The 19,114-nt window shown below is 27.8% G+C and overlaps 1 protein-coding gene across 1 annotated transcript in view; it reads left to right on the top strand.

Annotated features, from left to right (window-relative positions):
* The window catches only part of LOC142331218 (uncharacterized), a 112,502-nt gene that overhangs the window by 38,317 nt on the left and 55,071 nt on the right, over positions 1-19,114 (top strand). Inside the window, exons 4-6 of the mRNA XM_075376961.1 lie at positions 8,061-8,144; positions 9,381-9,479; positions 16,447-16,872. Of these exons, the coding sequence (XP_075233076.1) occupies positions 8,061-8,144; positions 9,381-9,479; positions 16,447-16,872 (609 nt within the window). The remainder of the gene's footprint in view (positions 1-8,060; positions 8,145-9,380; positions 9,480-16,446; positions 16,873-19,114) is intronic.

Genomic DNA, 19,114 nt, shown 5'->3' with positions numbered 1-19,114 from the left:
ATGCTTTTTTAAAAATCCCCAAAGGAAAAAATAACATGAGGTCAGATTGGATGATATCCAATGCTGTGTTATTGGGTACATGCCGACTGATCCAGCAGTTGAGGGAAATGTGATTCAACTGATACCATTCAGAGCTAATGCCAGTGAGGTGGTGCGCCATCTTGTAGATATTGCACAGAAAACGATTAATTTTTAATTTTGTGGAGCCATTTTTACATTTTAAGAATTCATGGGAATTTCTGATGCTCAGGTACTGATATTACACGTTAACTTTTCCACTAAGATGAAATGTTAATTGATCATAAAATATTTTCCCTCTTCCCAAACAGTCAAAATTCCGAAGTTTGACATAATTCCTAGAAGGACTTGTAACAAAAGTAAGGAAAATTGTTTGATTAATCGATAAGATGTTAAACTGAAGCCTTGAGATTAGATGTATCCCTTAGGCTGTTGCTACTAGAAAGGGATTTCTTCCTCACTTGCTTAAAGTACAACAATTGATCTATATTTAAGTAACCGATCTGTATTTAAAATGGGAATTCATCACTGAATTGTTTTATCATTAATCCACTCCTCCTACTCGCTAAATTACTGTAATGCTGAAGTTTGGATAGTCATTCGTATGAGGATTTTTAGGAAAAGTAAGTAAAAATTATTCTGATTAACAGCCCCTTACAAATTAATCTAAAAAGGATTTGGAAAAAAGTGCCCAGACTAGAAGAGCTGAAAAATTTAAATTGATAGGGATGCTCTTCTAACATTAATGTCTGACATTAGATGTATTTACTCTAAGGTTTGATTAAGTGGAATCCTGTAATTTTTTTGTATCTTCTAAAGTGATATTGATAAAAGCTGAATTTTTTGCCGATAGTTAATGTAGCAAGTTATTCCAGCTTTTAAAACAACTTGAATTTTCTACACCTAAAAGGATGAAACAAAATTTTGAATTTCCCAACTCTCATAAATATTTGTAACCCTAAATAAAAACTAAAAATTTGATTCAAATGCTAAGTACAGAATTTCTTAAAAACTTAATTCGCTTTTAAACTGTGTGTAAGAGTATAAATCTTAATAGTGTCATATTAAATTTCTTTACATTTTGGAATTGCTGGAAGCCTTTATTAAAAGCATATTGTGAAAAATTGAACTTCAAAAATTGCTTTAATTATACAAATTGCGTGTTTATTATATGCTTAAAAATGAGTTCTTGAGCTTAGAAGGGCAAAGATATTCAAAAGAATAATCAAAGACATGAAAAGAGGATTTGGATAAGCTAAGTAACCAAAATTCACTTCTGAAAATGTTTGAGAATTCTTCTGTTAAGTACTACAGGTATGACTAATATAATGAGAAGCTATTGGCTCTTCTATCAATAACTGTGACTGGATTTTAAGTTTTACAATTTTGCTACTTTTAATCTTTGAATTTAACGACTAAAATAAATTAAAATTTATTTATGAATTGCGATTTTTAAAATTTTCCATTAATGTACTTGTGGTTATCGATTAAGTTTTCTTTAAATTTAATTTTTCTATCCAAAATTTTCTGTGTTTACTAGTCAACAATCAAAAGAATGTGCATACTTAAGTTGATAAGGGCTTCCTTATCTTCTCTGTTCACTGTCAGTAATAGACACTACTTTAAGCCTCTGTACTTTTTCATTCCCACTTTCTAAAACCTTATTCATACTTATATTCATATACTTAAGTCACACAATAAACATATAAAGTAAAATGAAATAAAGTATTATTTATCCATATATTATTTATCCATATATTTAATCATTTATTTTCATGATTCTATTTTTGGCCGCCACTATGGCATTTTATTTCTATCTGACTTTACCCCAATATTGCAGCATAAATATTACAAACTAGAAATTAAATCTATTTCAAAGTAATAATAATTATATATATATGTATATTATAAATCTAATAATCTGGACTCGATGGATACACTTGATCCAGATCAATAAAAGTCTGATTTAAGTGATGTTACTTTTTTACCTCTTGAGTTCATTTATGGTTGCAGTATTAAATTTTTAACTTCATTAATATTATTCAAAGTTAAAACCCTCATAACAAGCAAGATTACTATAATCAAACAAGCAAAGATTGTGCAACAACAACAGCCCTATTTTATAAATAAAGTGCATTACCTAGCCAAATAGGCATTGCCCTTTCTCAAGATTAATCTTGCACCAATTATTACAACGATACATGTATAGAGTACTATATTAATCATTTTCCTCTTTCCAAAAATGTATTAAAGCACTCTAAAAAATGTACTTCAATTACAGTTTGTATCAGGCTTATAAAGAAGGGTTTTTTTTCTGTTCTTCGACTTTTTCTTCAAACTTTTGGGTGAAAAATTCATTTGACCAGCCATAGCAATTTAGTAAAAAAATTTCATTCTGAATTTAGAAAAAGATTTAAACATAGAAGCACAGAGAAACAGTTTTGTATTGTACTTTGGATATTGGGGACCTAAAAAACCTAATACTAAATATTTTAGTATTTTAATTTTATCTCATGTCATTTAATTAATGAAAATGTTTTTGACCTGTTAATTTTTTTCTCCCTTGTTGAATTTGGTTTTTGAAGATTTTAACTGGATGTCCTATATTTTTCTTGGTCAGAGCATCTTCCTTAATTTCTTTATCCCAATACTTCATCTTTCTCTCATTCTTTTTATTTTTTCCTGTCTGATCCTTTGCTGAAGATAATCTCTACATAGGCGATTTACTAACCAAGATGTTTTCATCTTCCTTGTCTTTTTCATCAAATTTTGCTTTTCTTCTCAGCATCTCCTGATTTGTTTTGTCTATTTCACTTTCTCCATTGTTTACAATATTTCAAAACTGTCCGATTCCATCCCTTATTTCTTTTTGATTGTCAATAATTTTAATGTAACATTACACATAAAGCATTTGGTAAATCTCTTTTTCAGTACAGTTAGGATCCTTCTTGCTTTTGGTAAACTTTCCTTATTTTTATAATTGTGGTTTAATATTGCTTCATTACATTAATAGAGTAAAAATAGTGCAGTAAATTTTTATTTAATAAACTTACTTTTTGTAATTCATTTGTAACATATCTGTTTTTAATTATTTTTATCGTATTAGATTTACATAAATAATTTAACTTTATTCTTAATGCACTGCAATGATTTTTTTTTAATGCCTGGTACTTTCTCATGGTTACTATAAGAACATTTTAAATAATTGTTATTCATTAATACAGTAATCTATTACATCTTTCTTTTTTTTTCTGATGTCATGTGAATAGTGATTGCATGAATATAAAAACTTGATAATATGTTAATTAATAAAATAAAAGACATAAGTGTCTTTCAGATAACAAAATGTGTTCGAAATTGTAACTATTGAGTTCTGAACTAAAATGTAAATTGTATTATCATTAAGTTGTTATTTACACCAGAAATGCTTCTGCAACTATCATTTACCAGTAATTTTAACCACTTCAAATATACTATTGTAGATTATCTTTTTCCTTAAATGAACTCTGTGTGATTTTGAGCATTTATTAAAAATAAGTATAAATGATAAATACAATCATAAAAATTAAAAAATATTTACTCAAAATATAAAAAAAAATTAATTAAACTAAAAAAAGGAAAACAAGGTATGGAAATAAAGAACTAAACATCGTTATGCAGTATTTAATTAAATAAAATAACGGCTGACTAATCAACTTTCAGACAGTTTAAATTTGTTTAAATATAAAAGCAGGCATTAAAGGTTGTCTATTAATTAAGTTCATCAGATCTTTCATCAGTAAGAAAATGTTATCCTTCAACAAAAATATTTAAATGCAGTCAGGAGGCTCTGAATAGTAATTATTCCATGTTAAAGAGCCCCCCAACTGCATTTAAATATTTTCATTGAAGGACAAAATTTTCTTATCATATATATATATATATATATATATATATATATATAGATAGATAGTGTATGACACTCCTGCTAACATAAGGATACCAATGCGGGGGGGGGTCATACATCTAAATTGGTTCAGCCATTGAGCTGTTACGGTGGAACATACATACAACCTAAGTACGTTATATACACTCCTTTTTTTGGGCTGTCTTGTAAAAATAAATAAGTTTAACTTCTTGCCGGCCTCCATGGTGCGAGTGGTCTGGAGGTCCTGGGTTCGAATCCCGGTCAGGCATAGCATTTTCACATACTAAAAAATTGTCATACATCTCATCCTCTGAAGTAATACTTAACAGTGGTCCCGGAGTTTAAAAAAAAAATAAAAATAAAAAAAAGAAGTTCAAATTATTAAACTGACTTTTTTTTAAAGTGTTTTAATTCATTGCATAATCTTAAGCAGACTGTAGAGATTGAACATTTTATAAATAAATAATGATAACTTCAAGAAACTCCTCTTTTACAAACTAATATGATGTCTAACCACCGTGTTATTTTCGGTTTAAGTAAATAATTGCTTTTTATTTTATGTCTTGAGTTTTTTTTAAGTTTTTTACTTTCAACATTTACAACATAGAAATTAATTCTTTCAGCAGTCTGCACATCTTTATTTTCTTTCTTTAAACTTCTTATCAGTCGTTTGTGATTAATCCATTTCATTTTTTCATTGCCCGTGTTTCACAGCCACACATAAGCAGTAGTCAGATTGATTATTGCTTTATCCACTCCTAATTTAATATTTATCGATATGGCTTGGGTTTTAATACTTCATTTAAGGTAAATTTTGCGATTTTTGCTGACAAGATTATTTGTTTAATTTCTTCTTCCGCTATACTCATTTCTATGAAGATATTTTCAAAACATTAAACTTTTTTACTTTTGAAAGATTACTTTTCTTAAATTTAATTTAATTTCTCTTATATTAGTGCCTGAAATTAATTAATTCTGATTTATTTCCAAGCTAAATTCAGCATAAAAAAAAAAACAATGTGACTAGATTCAATATCCCAGAGAAGGGCAGTGAAACTATCTCTTATTAATTTTTTCCATGATTAGTATCAAAATTTTTTGTTATAAATGTATTGATTTCCATCATTTCTGTTATAAAATACAGTTTTTCCTTATTACTTTCATATTGTCAATGTTTGTGTATCGTAAGCATTAATTTTCATTGATGATTTTTTGAAAACCTAAGTTTCATTTATGTAAATCTGTGTTTGATAATGTTGTTATCTCTTATTTGTTTGTGCTAATTATGTCACTCAGTTTTGTTTTTCCTGTTTAAAGTTATTTCTGAATGTTGCCACTGTTTCCCTTCCTTGGTATTCTAAAAGTTTTTTGTCCTCTAAAAACATTGGATTACGTTTTTGTATTGCATTACCAAATATTCCTAACTATCTTTAAATTATTGAATTTATCTTAAATTTATTAATATCTGAAATTAACTATTTTAAATCCATTAATAATAAATATATTGTTTAATAATAGTATGGTAGGATAATTTTAGAGTTGATGGGTAATTAATTTTCCTATCTTTTTGGTAGAACATTTGCCATCTCGTTTCCAAGTATGTGATATTACCTAAATTAAATAATCAGCTCGTTTCCGCCTGCAGATTTTAGAAATTATTAAATTTGAATGAAAACTCAATAGAATTTATTAATCTTTTCATTTTGAATTATGGAAAATACGATTACATATCTGTTCTAATTTAGGTTAATCAGGCAGGCAATGATGCTGAAAACTAATAAATTTATTTAAATTCTTAGCATATTTTTAAAAATAAAGAATGAATAAATGATTAAACTCTAAAATATCAATTTACCTATACAGTTACAAAAATATTTGAGTGAGGAAAATCTTAGTGACACATCTTGCTTACAAATGTATAACTGAATTGATTACAGTAGCAGACTTTTTACTGCTATTTAAGAAACAGCCAAAACTGAGTTCTGTATATGTTTAAAATTCTATAGAGGGAATTTTTTGTTTACTTAAGTTTCATTTTATTCCCTAACTACTTTAGTAGGAGAAGTTAGAGAACTATATTAGGTTGCTTTTTGTGCACATGATACTTTACTAATTTTGCTGAAATAATTGTCAAACGATTCATTTCACTTGTTTATGATGTGTTCGATATCTGATAATTTAGAGAAATTGAAGTGTCAGATTGTAAACTTTTCTTCAAAATTAAAAATTTAACATGTTAATTAAGGTATTAAATAAAACTGCATCGGATGTAAAATTATACAAAAAAACATACTTATGGTTTCATATCAATACTTTTTCGTGAAAAATAGTTATATTCTTTTAAAAAAAGTTGTGTTTATTAGCAATAATTAAAAAAATAAATAATAAAATTAATAATATCAGTTAAATCACTGAAAATTCTTAATAGAAATTCCAAAAATTTCCAAAAAAAATTCATAAAATTTGAATTTTTATAAAGAAAGATTTAAGATTATCTATTGTTTTTTTCATAAAAGTAATACTATTTATATTCACAGTTATAGATAAAAGTAACTGATTGTTATTGAAACTTCTGTAGCCCTATTCTATTAAAAACATTCTACAATCGAAAAAGTATTATGCTATTTTTATAACTAACTGTTCTTCTGATAGATGAATTGATATAATTTAATACAGCTTGCTTGTAATGCGAGGCTTTTTCGTAGTTTAATTTTTGTGTCATTTTTATTCACAATTATTTTATACACAATCCTTGATTGTTTATATAATCCTCAAGGAAAAATAAATACTTCTTTAAAGTTGTGTTTTACAACCGGTAAAATATGAAAATAAAAAAATACATAATTGAGAGAATCCCTTGATAGATTTCTTTCTGCTGTAAGTTTAAATTACAGTAAGTATATCCACATCTTATGTAACCAAAAATAATTAATAATTATTAACATTTTTTATTAACAATTTAAATGTGATTAAATGTTATTTAATTATTGATATTTTAATGTAAACAAAGTTTATTTTAGTTAACATCATAAAAATATAAAACACAGCAGTGCTTTTACATTACCATGGTTTAGTAGAGTAGGGCCAATGATTGTCAAATCTAAACAAATTACATTATAATTTTCATCTTATCTGTTTATATCGTATATAAGGCACAGAGAAATGTTGATGGATCTTACTGTTCCTTGAATACCAGCACTGCAGAAATTTTTTTTCAGAACTTGTTTTAAAACCACTATAAAATTACATGGTTGCTATTGCTTGTAGTCCAGACCGATTTCAAAATTATTTTGTAGAATGTCCTTTTATTTAAGAATAATTTTTCCTTTACAGGAATTAATTATAATTACATCTACGTATTGAAAATTTTACTCATTCGCTTTTGTTCTTACATTATATACCCTGCTCATTTAACCGGATGTTTTCTTGACTTCATTTTAAGTAAGTCTTCTTCATTTAAATTTAGAGTTGGGGAATTTTGTTTACAAATTGAAAACTTAACATTTTGGGGTTTAGGTAGGTTTATTTTAATTTTAAAGTTTTTGCATTGCAGGTTCGGATTTTATAAAATAAAGAAAAAAATAAGATTTAGTTAATATCAGTTGTAAGTGAAGTTATTGAGTGTTAAAAAATCAGTTATGATAACTGATTTCAAATTCATATTAAAAGTACTGCAGATATGAATTATTTTATATTGTTTCCTATAGAAAAGAAATCGCCTTTTCCTATTTGATGTTGATGGAAAAATTATTTTTAAAATTAACCAAAAATTACTGTTTAAATAGTTTAAACAGATTGATGTTGAATAGTATCATCAACATTTTACTATGGACTTTTGTTGTTTTGTATTTTCCCACATGGATAGTTAAAAAAATTAACTGGTATTTTATGATTTCTTGATAATTTTTTAAACTGAATAAATTATATCTGCTTTATTATAATAAATTAATATTTTATTTTCCTCACTTTTTTTTATATTATCTCATATTCATCATAAAATAACAAAACTATTTTTCTTTTTTTTAACTATGATGTGAAAAAGTTATTTATACATGTTAATATTTATAAGTTATCATTGAACATATTGTAGAAATAACTTTTTGTTCATAATTTATTTATGTATTTATTTTTATAGGCAATGGATTGGGTCTTTGGTAATCTTGCTTCTGGTACAGAAGATTCCTTAGCTACTGATATTAGAAATATTAACAATGAATTGGTAAGTAAATCCTTTATAATAATTGCGAAGCTCAGTACTTAAAATAAATTTTTATTTTTTCAATTATTTTAAGTAAATTTTAAATTATGTACAATAAATATAATATTGTGGTAAATTAGGAAAGCTATAGTTTATATATTTAAAAATTACATACTATTGTATTAAAGTGAAATATATTCTTAAGAGATTTTTATTTTGCAAATCACTTGATAGAAAGAGATTGAGTTTATATACCGCATTTATACTTCTTTATTTCTGTATTACTGTTTCAATTTATTATATATAAAAGTTAAGAAATCTTGAAAGATTACACTTATAAAGAATCTTATTTTTCACTTTTTTTGCAGTAGGCTCTATGAGGTCTGTTTGGAAAATAACAGAACATTTTTAATTACATGCCGGTGGAGATATTTAGTGACGTGCAGTTAGCAGCATTTTATTCCGCATAACCTCCTCTGTAACCACATGATTTTGGATTGTTGATATCTCATTTAGTTTTCATGTTATTGTTATTTGAGTATAACATGTTTAAGTGTTACTAGCAATATTTATAATTGGTGATATTTTTGATGCAATTTTTGGAGTCGGTGCTTAATTAAAAATGTTCGGTTATTTCCTGAACAGACCTCATATTTACTTTATTAAGAGATAGATACTTTTAAGAGACAACATATAAAATTATCATTTAAATAAGAATTTTATCCATCATTAATTTATTAAAAAGAAAAAAAATATATATACTCAATTTCAGTGTGGTTTTAAAATTCTATTTACCATTTTATAAAGATATGATTTTTTTCCTGAAAAAGGTTGTTTTAAAAGCTTTATTATAAAATGAACTAGTTGTAAGTTATAGTTTCTAAAGAGTGAAAAGAAGGATTGTAAAGTAAGAAAAATTTCCATTTAAACTTGTGTCAAAATTATAAAAACTGGTTGAAGATGTCCACATGAATCGATAAGGGAAATATAAAATCTCTATGAAGAATAATAATTTACAATTTTGGAAGAAACTGTATACATGAGTTATGACTATAGTAGGTGTTTTTAATGCTTATATATTGATCTAATGACTTAAATTGTAGGTTACATAATAATGTATATATAAGTAAATGTAGATTTATGAACATACAACACATTTGCCCCAAAATAGTAGGGAAGGTTGCCTGCCCATTTGATTTTTTTTTTGTAATATTAATTTTTACATTCTCAATCTAGTTAACAATTATTTTGTTTTAGGACAATTACACTTCAGCAGCTTTGGGAGGCCGTGAGGTTGTTCAGCCACATGAGATTCCTGAAGTTTCTTCCTCTAATTCTAGACCAGCTGAATCTGCTGTAAGTACTTTTTGCAGTTTATTCTAAAAAAGGTTTTTGATTTTTTCAGATTTAGCAAATTAATTTTTTTTTACAACTAGATTAACTTATAAGCTTTTCTTTTTTTACAACATTCTACTGCAGATTTCTCTAGTCTTCAAGTTCATTTTAAAATCTGTTTTCATATCTTAGTGCACCTAATTTTCAACAGTCTCTTCTAACATCGTATCTCAAATTTGTCTATTGTTTATTTATTTGGTTTGCATATTGTCAGTTTTATTTTAAATAGAATATGGTGTTTTCAGCTCATCGATACTATTTCACCTTTCATATATTCTACAGACAATTTTTTTTCATTGAAATTGTTGTTTATTGCAATATCATCTGTAATGTCCGTTTAATTTTCTTTTTCATGTTTATTTACCTTATGAACTTTCTAAGGTGAAACAAAAGCTTTTTTTCCTTTTTGTATCCCAAGTTTTTCTTTGATAAGTATAGTGAAAATTTGTTACAAATTGTAAAAAAAGTAATAATCGTATTGCGAACTGAATGTTCTACATAATGTCATTATTGTTATGACATAAAGTAGTATGCTGTGTTGATAAGTAAAGGTATACAGACGGTAGGAATTGTGCATTTGAAATCACTGATCTGTTGGTATCTTAAATTTGATAAATTTTAACACGATCAAGATCAGAAGTTGATTGACAGGTCATAGTAACTCTTTACTCAAAGATAAATACAGATAAATCAGTATAATACTGATGTAAGTATTATATCGTAATATAAATATTTAAAATCTAAGTGGCTTAAACAGATACTTGAAATAGCATTAAGAAAAAAATGTATGATATTTTATTTATTTTTACAATCTTACTATTTAAACACTTAAGTAACCTCTGTGAACATGTGTGACTTTATATACAAATCAAATGTATAATTTTATTAGATCCTTGTCACTTGAAGATGAATAATCATGCCAAGCTGGAGAGAATATTAAAGATTAATAATACTGGTTATATGGATGATTGCAAAATGATTGTTTATGTGGACATTGTCACATTCATAGACACAACATAATGGTACATAAATGTATTTGAATGTGATTGATAGAGAGAGACCGGATTTTATGCATTTGCATATTAAGCCCATTCTCACCAGTTATTGCATATTTTTGCTATATTTACAATATTTTTCAGTAGGGTACCTTCCAAAAAAAAAAATGAAATCTAACGTTGGAGCTGGCCAAACCTGTTAGCTGCATAGTTTTATAGCACTTAACAGGCGCGTGTCTATTTTTTTGGTAGAATAATTTTATTATGAGGCCAACTAAAACATACACTCACCACAAGACAAGGATGGACAATACCGTTCTACGTTGCGCATGTCTACTGCAGCACTCCATCCAATAGACAATTAAATTACGCATTTTATTGTTGATGCGTTCATTGCATCAGTATAGTTTTTTATTTGTTTGTGTAAAGTTTAATGTGTACCATGCCTCCCAGAAAAAAAAGTGTCTCTTCGTGGATAGCTGACTATCCTGGAATATTTACCTATGACGGAAATGTTTTATATTGTCGAGTCTGTGAGAAAAATATTTCCTGGACAAAAATGGTTCAAATAAACCAGCATGTCAAGACAAGTCTTCATATCGCAGGGTTGTAAAAACAAAAAGGCTCACGGCAACCTGTAACAGCGGCAAGTAGCAGTGATTTCACTTCCACAGGTAAACAAAAAAACCACTTAAGCATGGATTTATGTGAAGCATTGCTTGCAAGTAATATTCCTCTGCACAAACTTACAAATCCTACCTTCAAAGATTTTTTGTGATAATATTGCGTGAATCAAAATATACCAGATGAATAAAAAATTACATGCCGACAATTTACCTGCATTTGTGGAAGAAATATGCAATGAACTCAAGGATAGCATTATTTGGATTTCAGCTGACAAAACTAACACTTGTGGCTATTACATTGCGAATTTAATTGTCGGTGCATTAAAACTGGAGCCCTTTTCTTCCTATTTGTTGGCCTGCAAACACCTTGAAAAGACAAATCATTCTACGATCGCTAGATTCATGAATGAGGGTATTAAAAAAAATTTTTCTCAATCTTCTGCAGATGAAAGACTGTTTATATTTCTCTCAGATGCTGCTCCCTATATGATCAAGGCAGCCAAAGCTCTCCAAGTATTTTATCCGAATTTGATTTATGTGGCGTACTTTGCTCACGGAGTACATCAACTCACTGAAGAAGTACGATCCACGTTTGGGAATGTAAATAAATTGGTTTCATCAACAAAGAAAGTGTTTCTTAAGGCACCTGCTCACAATAAGGCCTATAAAAACAGAAACTGCCAAATGTGCCTTTACCAAACTAGTCATAACTCGATGGGGAATGTGGATTGAAGCTGTGCTGTTTTACAATGAACATTTTGAGGCCATCAAAAGTATTGTAAATGACTTCGATAGTGCAGAGGCTATGGCAGTTTGTCAGTCCAAGAAAGCATTTAACAATTCTAGTATAAAAAAAAATGTAGCTGTAATTAGCACTTATTTTTCCCACATACCTGCAAATATTAAAAAGTTTGAAACTCAAGGTTTGCCGTTGACTGAATCTATTCAGTTAATGAATAAAATCCACCAAATGAACTCCACATTGCCAAAGGTATTCCCTTGTAATCTTAAAGAAAAATTTGAAATCCTTTTGTACAGTAACCCAGGCTTTGAGCCTTTGTGTCAAATTGATACCTGATTGTTTGCATTTACAAAAGTAACAAAGTGTTAAATAATTGTTAATTATCAAATTTATCGATATGTTATAAGCTACTTATTAACTGTATGCTGATTTTGAAAAAAAAGGTAAAAATTACTATTTTTTTATTTAAAGTTGAATATTTTGATACTTTTTCACATTTGAAATGCATATTTTAAGCATTTTTCATGCATATTTCAAACTTTTTATGTTGCATATAATTCGGTCTATAGTGATTGATAATGAATGAATTCATAAAATCTATAACGGTCATATCAGATGCCTTTTAAAGTAATGTTCTGGATCAACTTCTTTTTTGATGTTTAGACCATTGAAACTTGTTTGTTTTAAAGATGAATTCCTCAGCATCAAACCAGTAATGCAGTCTAAATTAATTGTTGAGGCTATAGCTTGAAATTATAAAACTTTATTATTCCAATTTTTTAAGACAGGTGCAAGAGCTAAAAAGTAGACACTAATCTGTAACAAAAACAATTTTTTCATATGACAGGTTTAAGAATAAAATTCCTGTTAACAGTTGAATAAATTGCTTATAGAATGTTTAATAGAGTAATGAAGTTTGACAATATTTCCCATACGCCCCCATTTAAGGAATTTATTCTATTAAATTAAAATATTCTTCCATCAATATGCATTAATCATCTAACGTGACAGGTTCTGACAAACCTGTTATATAAATAAACAGGTTTCCCAAATTAATTTTATTACAGTATTCTACTTTTGTAAATACGTAATAAATATACATATTAAAACACAATTAGATTTCAAAAAACTAAAATTTTTGCTTATTAATTTGTACCTCATGGTATAATGATAACAATTCTTTCATGTATTATTAAGATATATGAGTATATGTATATCTTAAATGTATTATTAGCTCCTGTACTGGGCTATACTCAAAGTAACAGTGATGTTTCCAAGTAGGCGCTATTACATTGTTATATTTGCTAATGTTGTCTATTCAGAATCAGTGGTACTAGTTAAGGAAAAGGTTTTTTTTTTTAATTTGTAGAAGTGTCAACCTCTTTGGTTGATACAGATGAAAGTTGGTCGGGACCATTTTCCGTTTATATTTATAAATGGAACAATGTTAAGCAATGTTTAAATTTTATGTAAAATTAGGAGAAACAATGAAAATTAGAGAAGGAGCTGTTTCTTAGCTTCTCTAACATTTCTTTTAAGGACAACTTTGAATGAACTGTTTGAGTGACGTAAACAGTTTAAAAAAAGATGGAGTTTGAAGAAGACAGTGAACAGACTGTCTATCAATCAGATTCGTGGAACAAAAAACAGCAAAACTGATTTAACATTTTTTGACTGAAGATGTAACTTTGGAAGTTAGAAGAAATGACCGGGATTTGCAGTGATATGTTATGTAACACACTATTTAACCAAAAAAATGTTAAAAGAAAATCGTATGTGCGCATTTTGTTTTTCGTTTGTTAATGATGTAATTACGTTAGTAAATGTGCGTAGAAGCAGCTACTATTCTTATTTCAGATCAATGATTGGTATGAAAACTGTATTTTTTTTTCGATTACAGAGTTTGTAGGACTTTAAGATAATGTCTATGTCTTTGTTAAATTTAAATTCAAAAATTTGTTACAAAGTAATATACACTTTTGTCTACAAGTTTCTGTAATAAAGATTTTTATCAATTATAATTCATAATCATGTTTTATCAGATTATATCTATTTTTCTTTATTTTCAAAATTTTCTGGATAATCCAAGTTTTTCATCCAGATAAGTCCTATATCCATTAAATTCAAATAAACTGATTCTTAGGGTATATTTAACTACATCTCTAAATCATTACACCTCTTGATGTTTTTTAATGTAATTAAAAAAAAAAAAAATTGAATATATTTTCCTTTTTTTTAAATTCAAATAATTCATTAACATATTCACCACTGTGTTAGTAAAATTTAGTATTATATGAAATATAAACCACCAAAACACAGTAATTAGATAAGTTAATCCTAGCATATTAGTTTTTAATAATAGATTTTCACAGTATCCCACATCTTCAGTTTGTATTTAATCTATAAGTATGTTAAAGTATATTCTTTTTTAATAACACTAGTCAACACAAAATTTGCATCTAACATGTTAAACAATCTTTCTCACTGTTATCTGGATACTGATTTCAACTATGCTATTGAAATTGTGTTACCACAAACGGTTTACGTAAATTGTAAATACGTAAACCTTTTTAATAATAAACTCATTTTGATTAACTACTGGTTACAGTTAAGAATTTTTCTGTAGTTTTACTTTTAAAATATATATATATATATATATATATGCTTAATAAAGAAAAAATAAATAAATAAATACACTGTATCATAAGAAGTAGACGTGTTCAAACATGTCTGTTTGATGTAATCATACAGACATCTGTTGTTGCTTACTATAGTGCTTAAAATCTTATTCAGTCTAGCTTCATTTGCCTATACTGTGTGTTGTGTTTCACAGAGTTATTAGTGTTTTGTTATATTTTCATTAATTCTTTATTACACAAAACTGATTTTTCTTGTTTTTATTTGCTACATCATGGCTTCTGCAAAAGTTCGTAGATGTGAAAATCATCCAGACAGTTTTTGTTATGTCTGTGATAAATTTATGCCTAAATCTCAAAAAATCAACTATTTCTAAATTGATACAAACAACTTATAAATTTTATTTTGATCGTGCACTCTGGGATCAAGATAAAATCTGGATCTTGCATATCGTACTTAGTATCTCTAACTGAATGGTTGAAGGGGAAAACAACGAAACGTGCCTTTTGCTGTACCGATGGTTTGGCATGAACTGAAGGACCACTTTACTACTGCTAGTTTTGTAAGACAAATATATTTAAATTTTCATTCAAAAATAGAAAGTTCATAAAATTTGCAGATGTATCCACAACTCTAAAACCAGTATCACACAGAGAGGAGTTACTTGTACCTGTACCACCTTCTAATCCGATATTGTAGAAGAACAATCTGAAAATGAAGCAGATGATATAGAGGATGTTGAAGAATTTCTTCCTGTATATGATGAAAAATCTCATTTAATTCAACAACATGAACTTCATGATTTAGTTCATGATTTAAAGTTATTAAAGCAGCAAGCTGAACTTCGTGGGGTCTAGACTGCAACACTGGAATCTTTTAGCAGAAAAAAGAGAAGTTACTATGTTTAGAACACAAAATAAAATGTTATGAAAAATTCATTGTGCGTTTGTATTGATGTTGATGGTATGATAAAAGCTTGGAATTTAGCATACTCCTGAAGAATGGCAACTTTTTATTCATTCTTCTAAAGTTAACATAAAATCAGTTTTATTGTATAATGGTAACAAACAGCCATCCATTCTATTAGCTCATGCAGTTTATATGAAAGAAACTTATGAAACTACTGCATCAATATTAGAATCCATAAAATACAAAGAGCATAAGTGGCAAGTTCGCAGTGATTTGAAAGTTGTTACATTACTTCTTGGTTTATAAGGTGGGTTAATAAAATATTGTTGTTTTCTTTCTCTTTGGGATAGTCATGATACAAAAAGTCATTGCAAGCAAAGAACTGGTCATTGTGGCTGGTGAAAAAAATGTAAAGAATTTATCATTAATTTAGAAGGGTAAAATAATACTGCCACCACTTCACATAAAACTCAGACTCATGAACAATTTTGTAAAGGCACTAGACAATGATGGACCAGGATTTAATAATTAAAAAATAAGCTTACCTAAATTTAGTGATATTAAGCTGAAGGAGTTTATATTTATTGGTCTGCAAATCAAGAAACTGCTTAAGGACTCAACTTTTATGGTAAACTTAGCAAATGTAAACTAGTTGCATTTTGAAATATGAGTGTAAAAATTAAATTATAAAATTTAATTTTTGGTAACATTTTAAGACTAACCAACACTCTTTGTTCAAAAATCTGAGTTTATCTTATTTTCCACTGTTATTAGTTTGTTTCAGCTGTAAGTTTTTTGAGTCTATTAGTATTATCATTATCATCAATGCTTAAATTCTTGTAATCGCTCAATAAATCATCTGAAATGTATTCAGAAATAATATACAAATCAAAATTTGTTTCATTACTAATATCCCATACCGATTTTAATATAGCTGTTAGTCAATTAGAGTAATGTGAATTTTTATCTTGGTTGAATCGTTTGTGTAATTTTACTAAGTAACATCTTTGTATTTTCAGAATAATTATACAACTGCATTGGCTAACAGAGAAGTTGTTCAACTTAGAATACCAGAAGCATCCAGTGCAAATTCAGCTTCTGGGTTAGGTTCTAGAGATGTACAACAACATAAATTTCAAGAACCGCAGAACACAAATTCTGCCATGGGTTCTAGAGAAGTACAACAAGCACATAGAATACAAGATGTACCAAATACAAATTCGAGATCTACGTTGACTTCCAGAGAAGTTGTTCAGACGCATAGAATAGCTGATGTTTCTAGCTCAAATTCAAGAAATCAGATGGGCGGTAGAGAAGTGGTTCAACATAGAATGTCAGAAGTACCTCCTCCATCAAACTCTAGAACTACTTTAGGCGGTAGAGATGTTCAACCTCATGATATGCCTGAAGTATCCAGTTCAAATACAAGAACTACTGATACTTCGGTAAGAGCTTTAGTTGTTAAGTATTTTAACATGAAGTGGATAATTTTGGGTCTTATGTTAGATAGTGACCTGCATTCCTTACAGTCCAATGGTTCCATAACACCTTGAGTGCATAAAACCGATGTGAAATTAAAATTTGTTTAGCAAGATAAAATTCCAATAATTAAAGCCACATAAAATTGGTTCTTTTAGGTCACAAGTTAAAATGCTAGTTTTAATTAAATACACCGGCATTAGTTTTAGTGCACAATTACCATAGAAGCACTCAACACTATTAGGAAAAAACAGTTGTTGAATTTCATAAATCAGAACTGTAATTAAAAATATTCAGGATACTGTGCTGTTCTTCAAACTAAAATAAATTACATAGAAAAAATGCATGTTTATTATTTTCAAAATTAAATTAGTCATAATTATTGACTTATATTAATTATTTTTTTACAATTGTAACAAAATATGATCAGTGTTGTTTAATTTTATTGTGATTCTTATATTGTATGCTGTATATTTGTTTTTTCCCTAATTTTTAATTTAGTACAAAAAACCAATTTATTACTGTACCACTGTCGTATGAATTACTTTAAATTACTAGGCCAAGTTATTCATGTGATTCCCAAGTAGAAGAATAGTAATACATGGATGATAATAAATTTGACTACAAATACAAGGACTGTTCAGAAAATAACCAAATTTAATTTTCTTAATCAATTAATTTTACAGATTTGGTCCTTGAATGAAATTTAAGGTGCGATAAATTTGCTTTTATGTCACCAATACTCTCAAAACGGCATTCTTTAATCACTGATTTTAATTTTGGAAATAAAACAAAATCGCAAGGAGCCAGGTCTGGTGAGTAGGAGGGAGGCTAAGGGAGGGCAGTCATCTGATTTTTGGTACACTTAAACACATTGCACTCAAATAACAATAACACGAGAACTAAATGAGATATCAACAATCTAAGAAGATGAGGTTGTAGAGGATGTTATATGGAGCACATTGCAGCCAATTGCACATCACTAAATATCTCCATTGGCGCATAATTAAAAATGCTTGGTTATTTTCTTATCAGACCTCTTATGTATTATTATTTCTTTATTTTTAATGAGATTGCGGAGATGAATTTTAAATTGGTGATTTATGTCATAATAATTAAAAACTGTAAGTGATTGTTAACACTAGTAAGTAGAAATAACACATGGAGAGAGCTTATCAAAGAATGAGTGCTTAACTTGAAGTCCACATGTGTAAAAAACAGATAATGTAGTCTTTACTATGACTTCATTTTCTTTAAAAAAATTGTAATTCCATGTACATATGTAATAAAATTGTTTAAAATTTTTTTTGACAAATTATTTGACTGATACTAAATCAATTTTTCTCATTGACTTTATTATTTAGCCGTGAAATAACAATATTCTGTTGTAATTTATGGATTATTTTTTAAATTAAGTTATTACGTATATTTAAAAAAAAGAAGATAAATCAGTAAATAAACATTTCCCTATGTTTTTTTTTTTAAATAACTTGACTGTTTTAGTACTCTTTTAAAATATCCTGACTGACGGGTGAAAGGTAATAAATTCAATTAAAAATTTTAAATATTTAAACATCTAACAAAATTTTTTTTATAGATAAATTTCTTTTCACCAATTTATTAAGATTTTTAAGGAGGTAAAATTTATTGTTAACTTTTATATGTGTAACACGTTCGCTGCGGAATTATTTTTATTCCATTTTACCTAGTTCTGTTCCAATCCCTAGAGACCGGAACCTACCTTGTGTTTAGTGTGTCTGGGTTTGACTGAAAACTCACCTCAGTGCGGCTGCTTCTTTTTTCGATCTTTTTTAACGCGATTTTTTTCAATCATTCTATAAAATGTTATAGCAACAAATAAGCAATTTTCAGGGTTTTTTTGCAAATATTTACCTTCTGGTCGCCAGCGGTATGAAACACACTCTGGTTATGACACATTACTTAGTTGTGATTCCTACCTCTGGGGTAAGGATGCATCAACTATTTAATTTAAATTTTTTTATAACTTATGAACGCCAAATAATTCGGTTACTTCCTGTTTGTTATCAAGATTATTTGTTTGAATAATAAATAATTAGTATCTGGTTAGGCCTAATGGTAAAAAAAAAACTGCTTATGGTTCTGATTAATAAATTGCATAATTGCTTATTTATGTAATTCTCAGCGACCTTGCATGCTGAAAATGTTTACTGTGGTATATCTCTGGCA

The sequence above is a fragment of the Lycorma delicatula genome, chromosome 10 (assembly GCF_047948215.1).
Source record: "Lycorma delicatula isolate Av1 chromosome 10, ASM4794821v1, whole genome shotgun sequence".
Lineage (NCBI taxonomy): Eukaryota > Metazoa > Arthropoda > Insecta > Hemiptera > Fulgoridae > Lycorma > Lycorma delicatula.
Note: the sequence above shows the minus strand (reverse complement) of the source record. Positions and strands in the feature narration are given on the sequence as shown.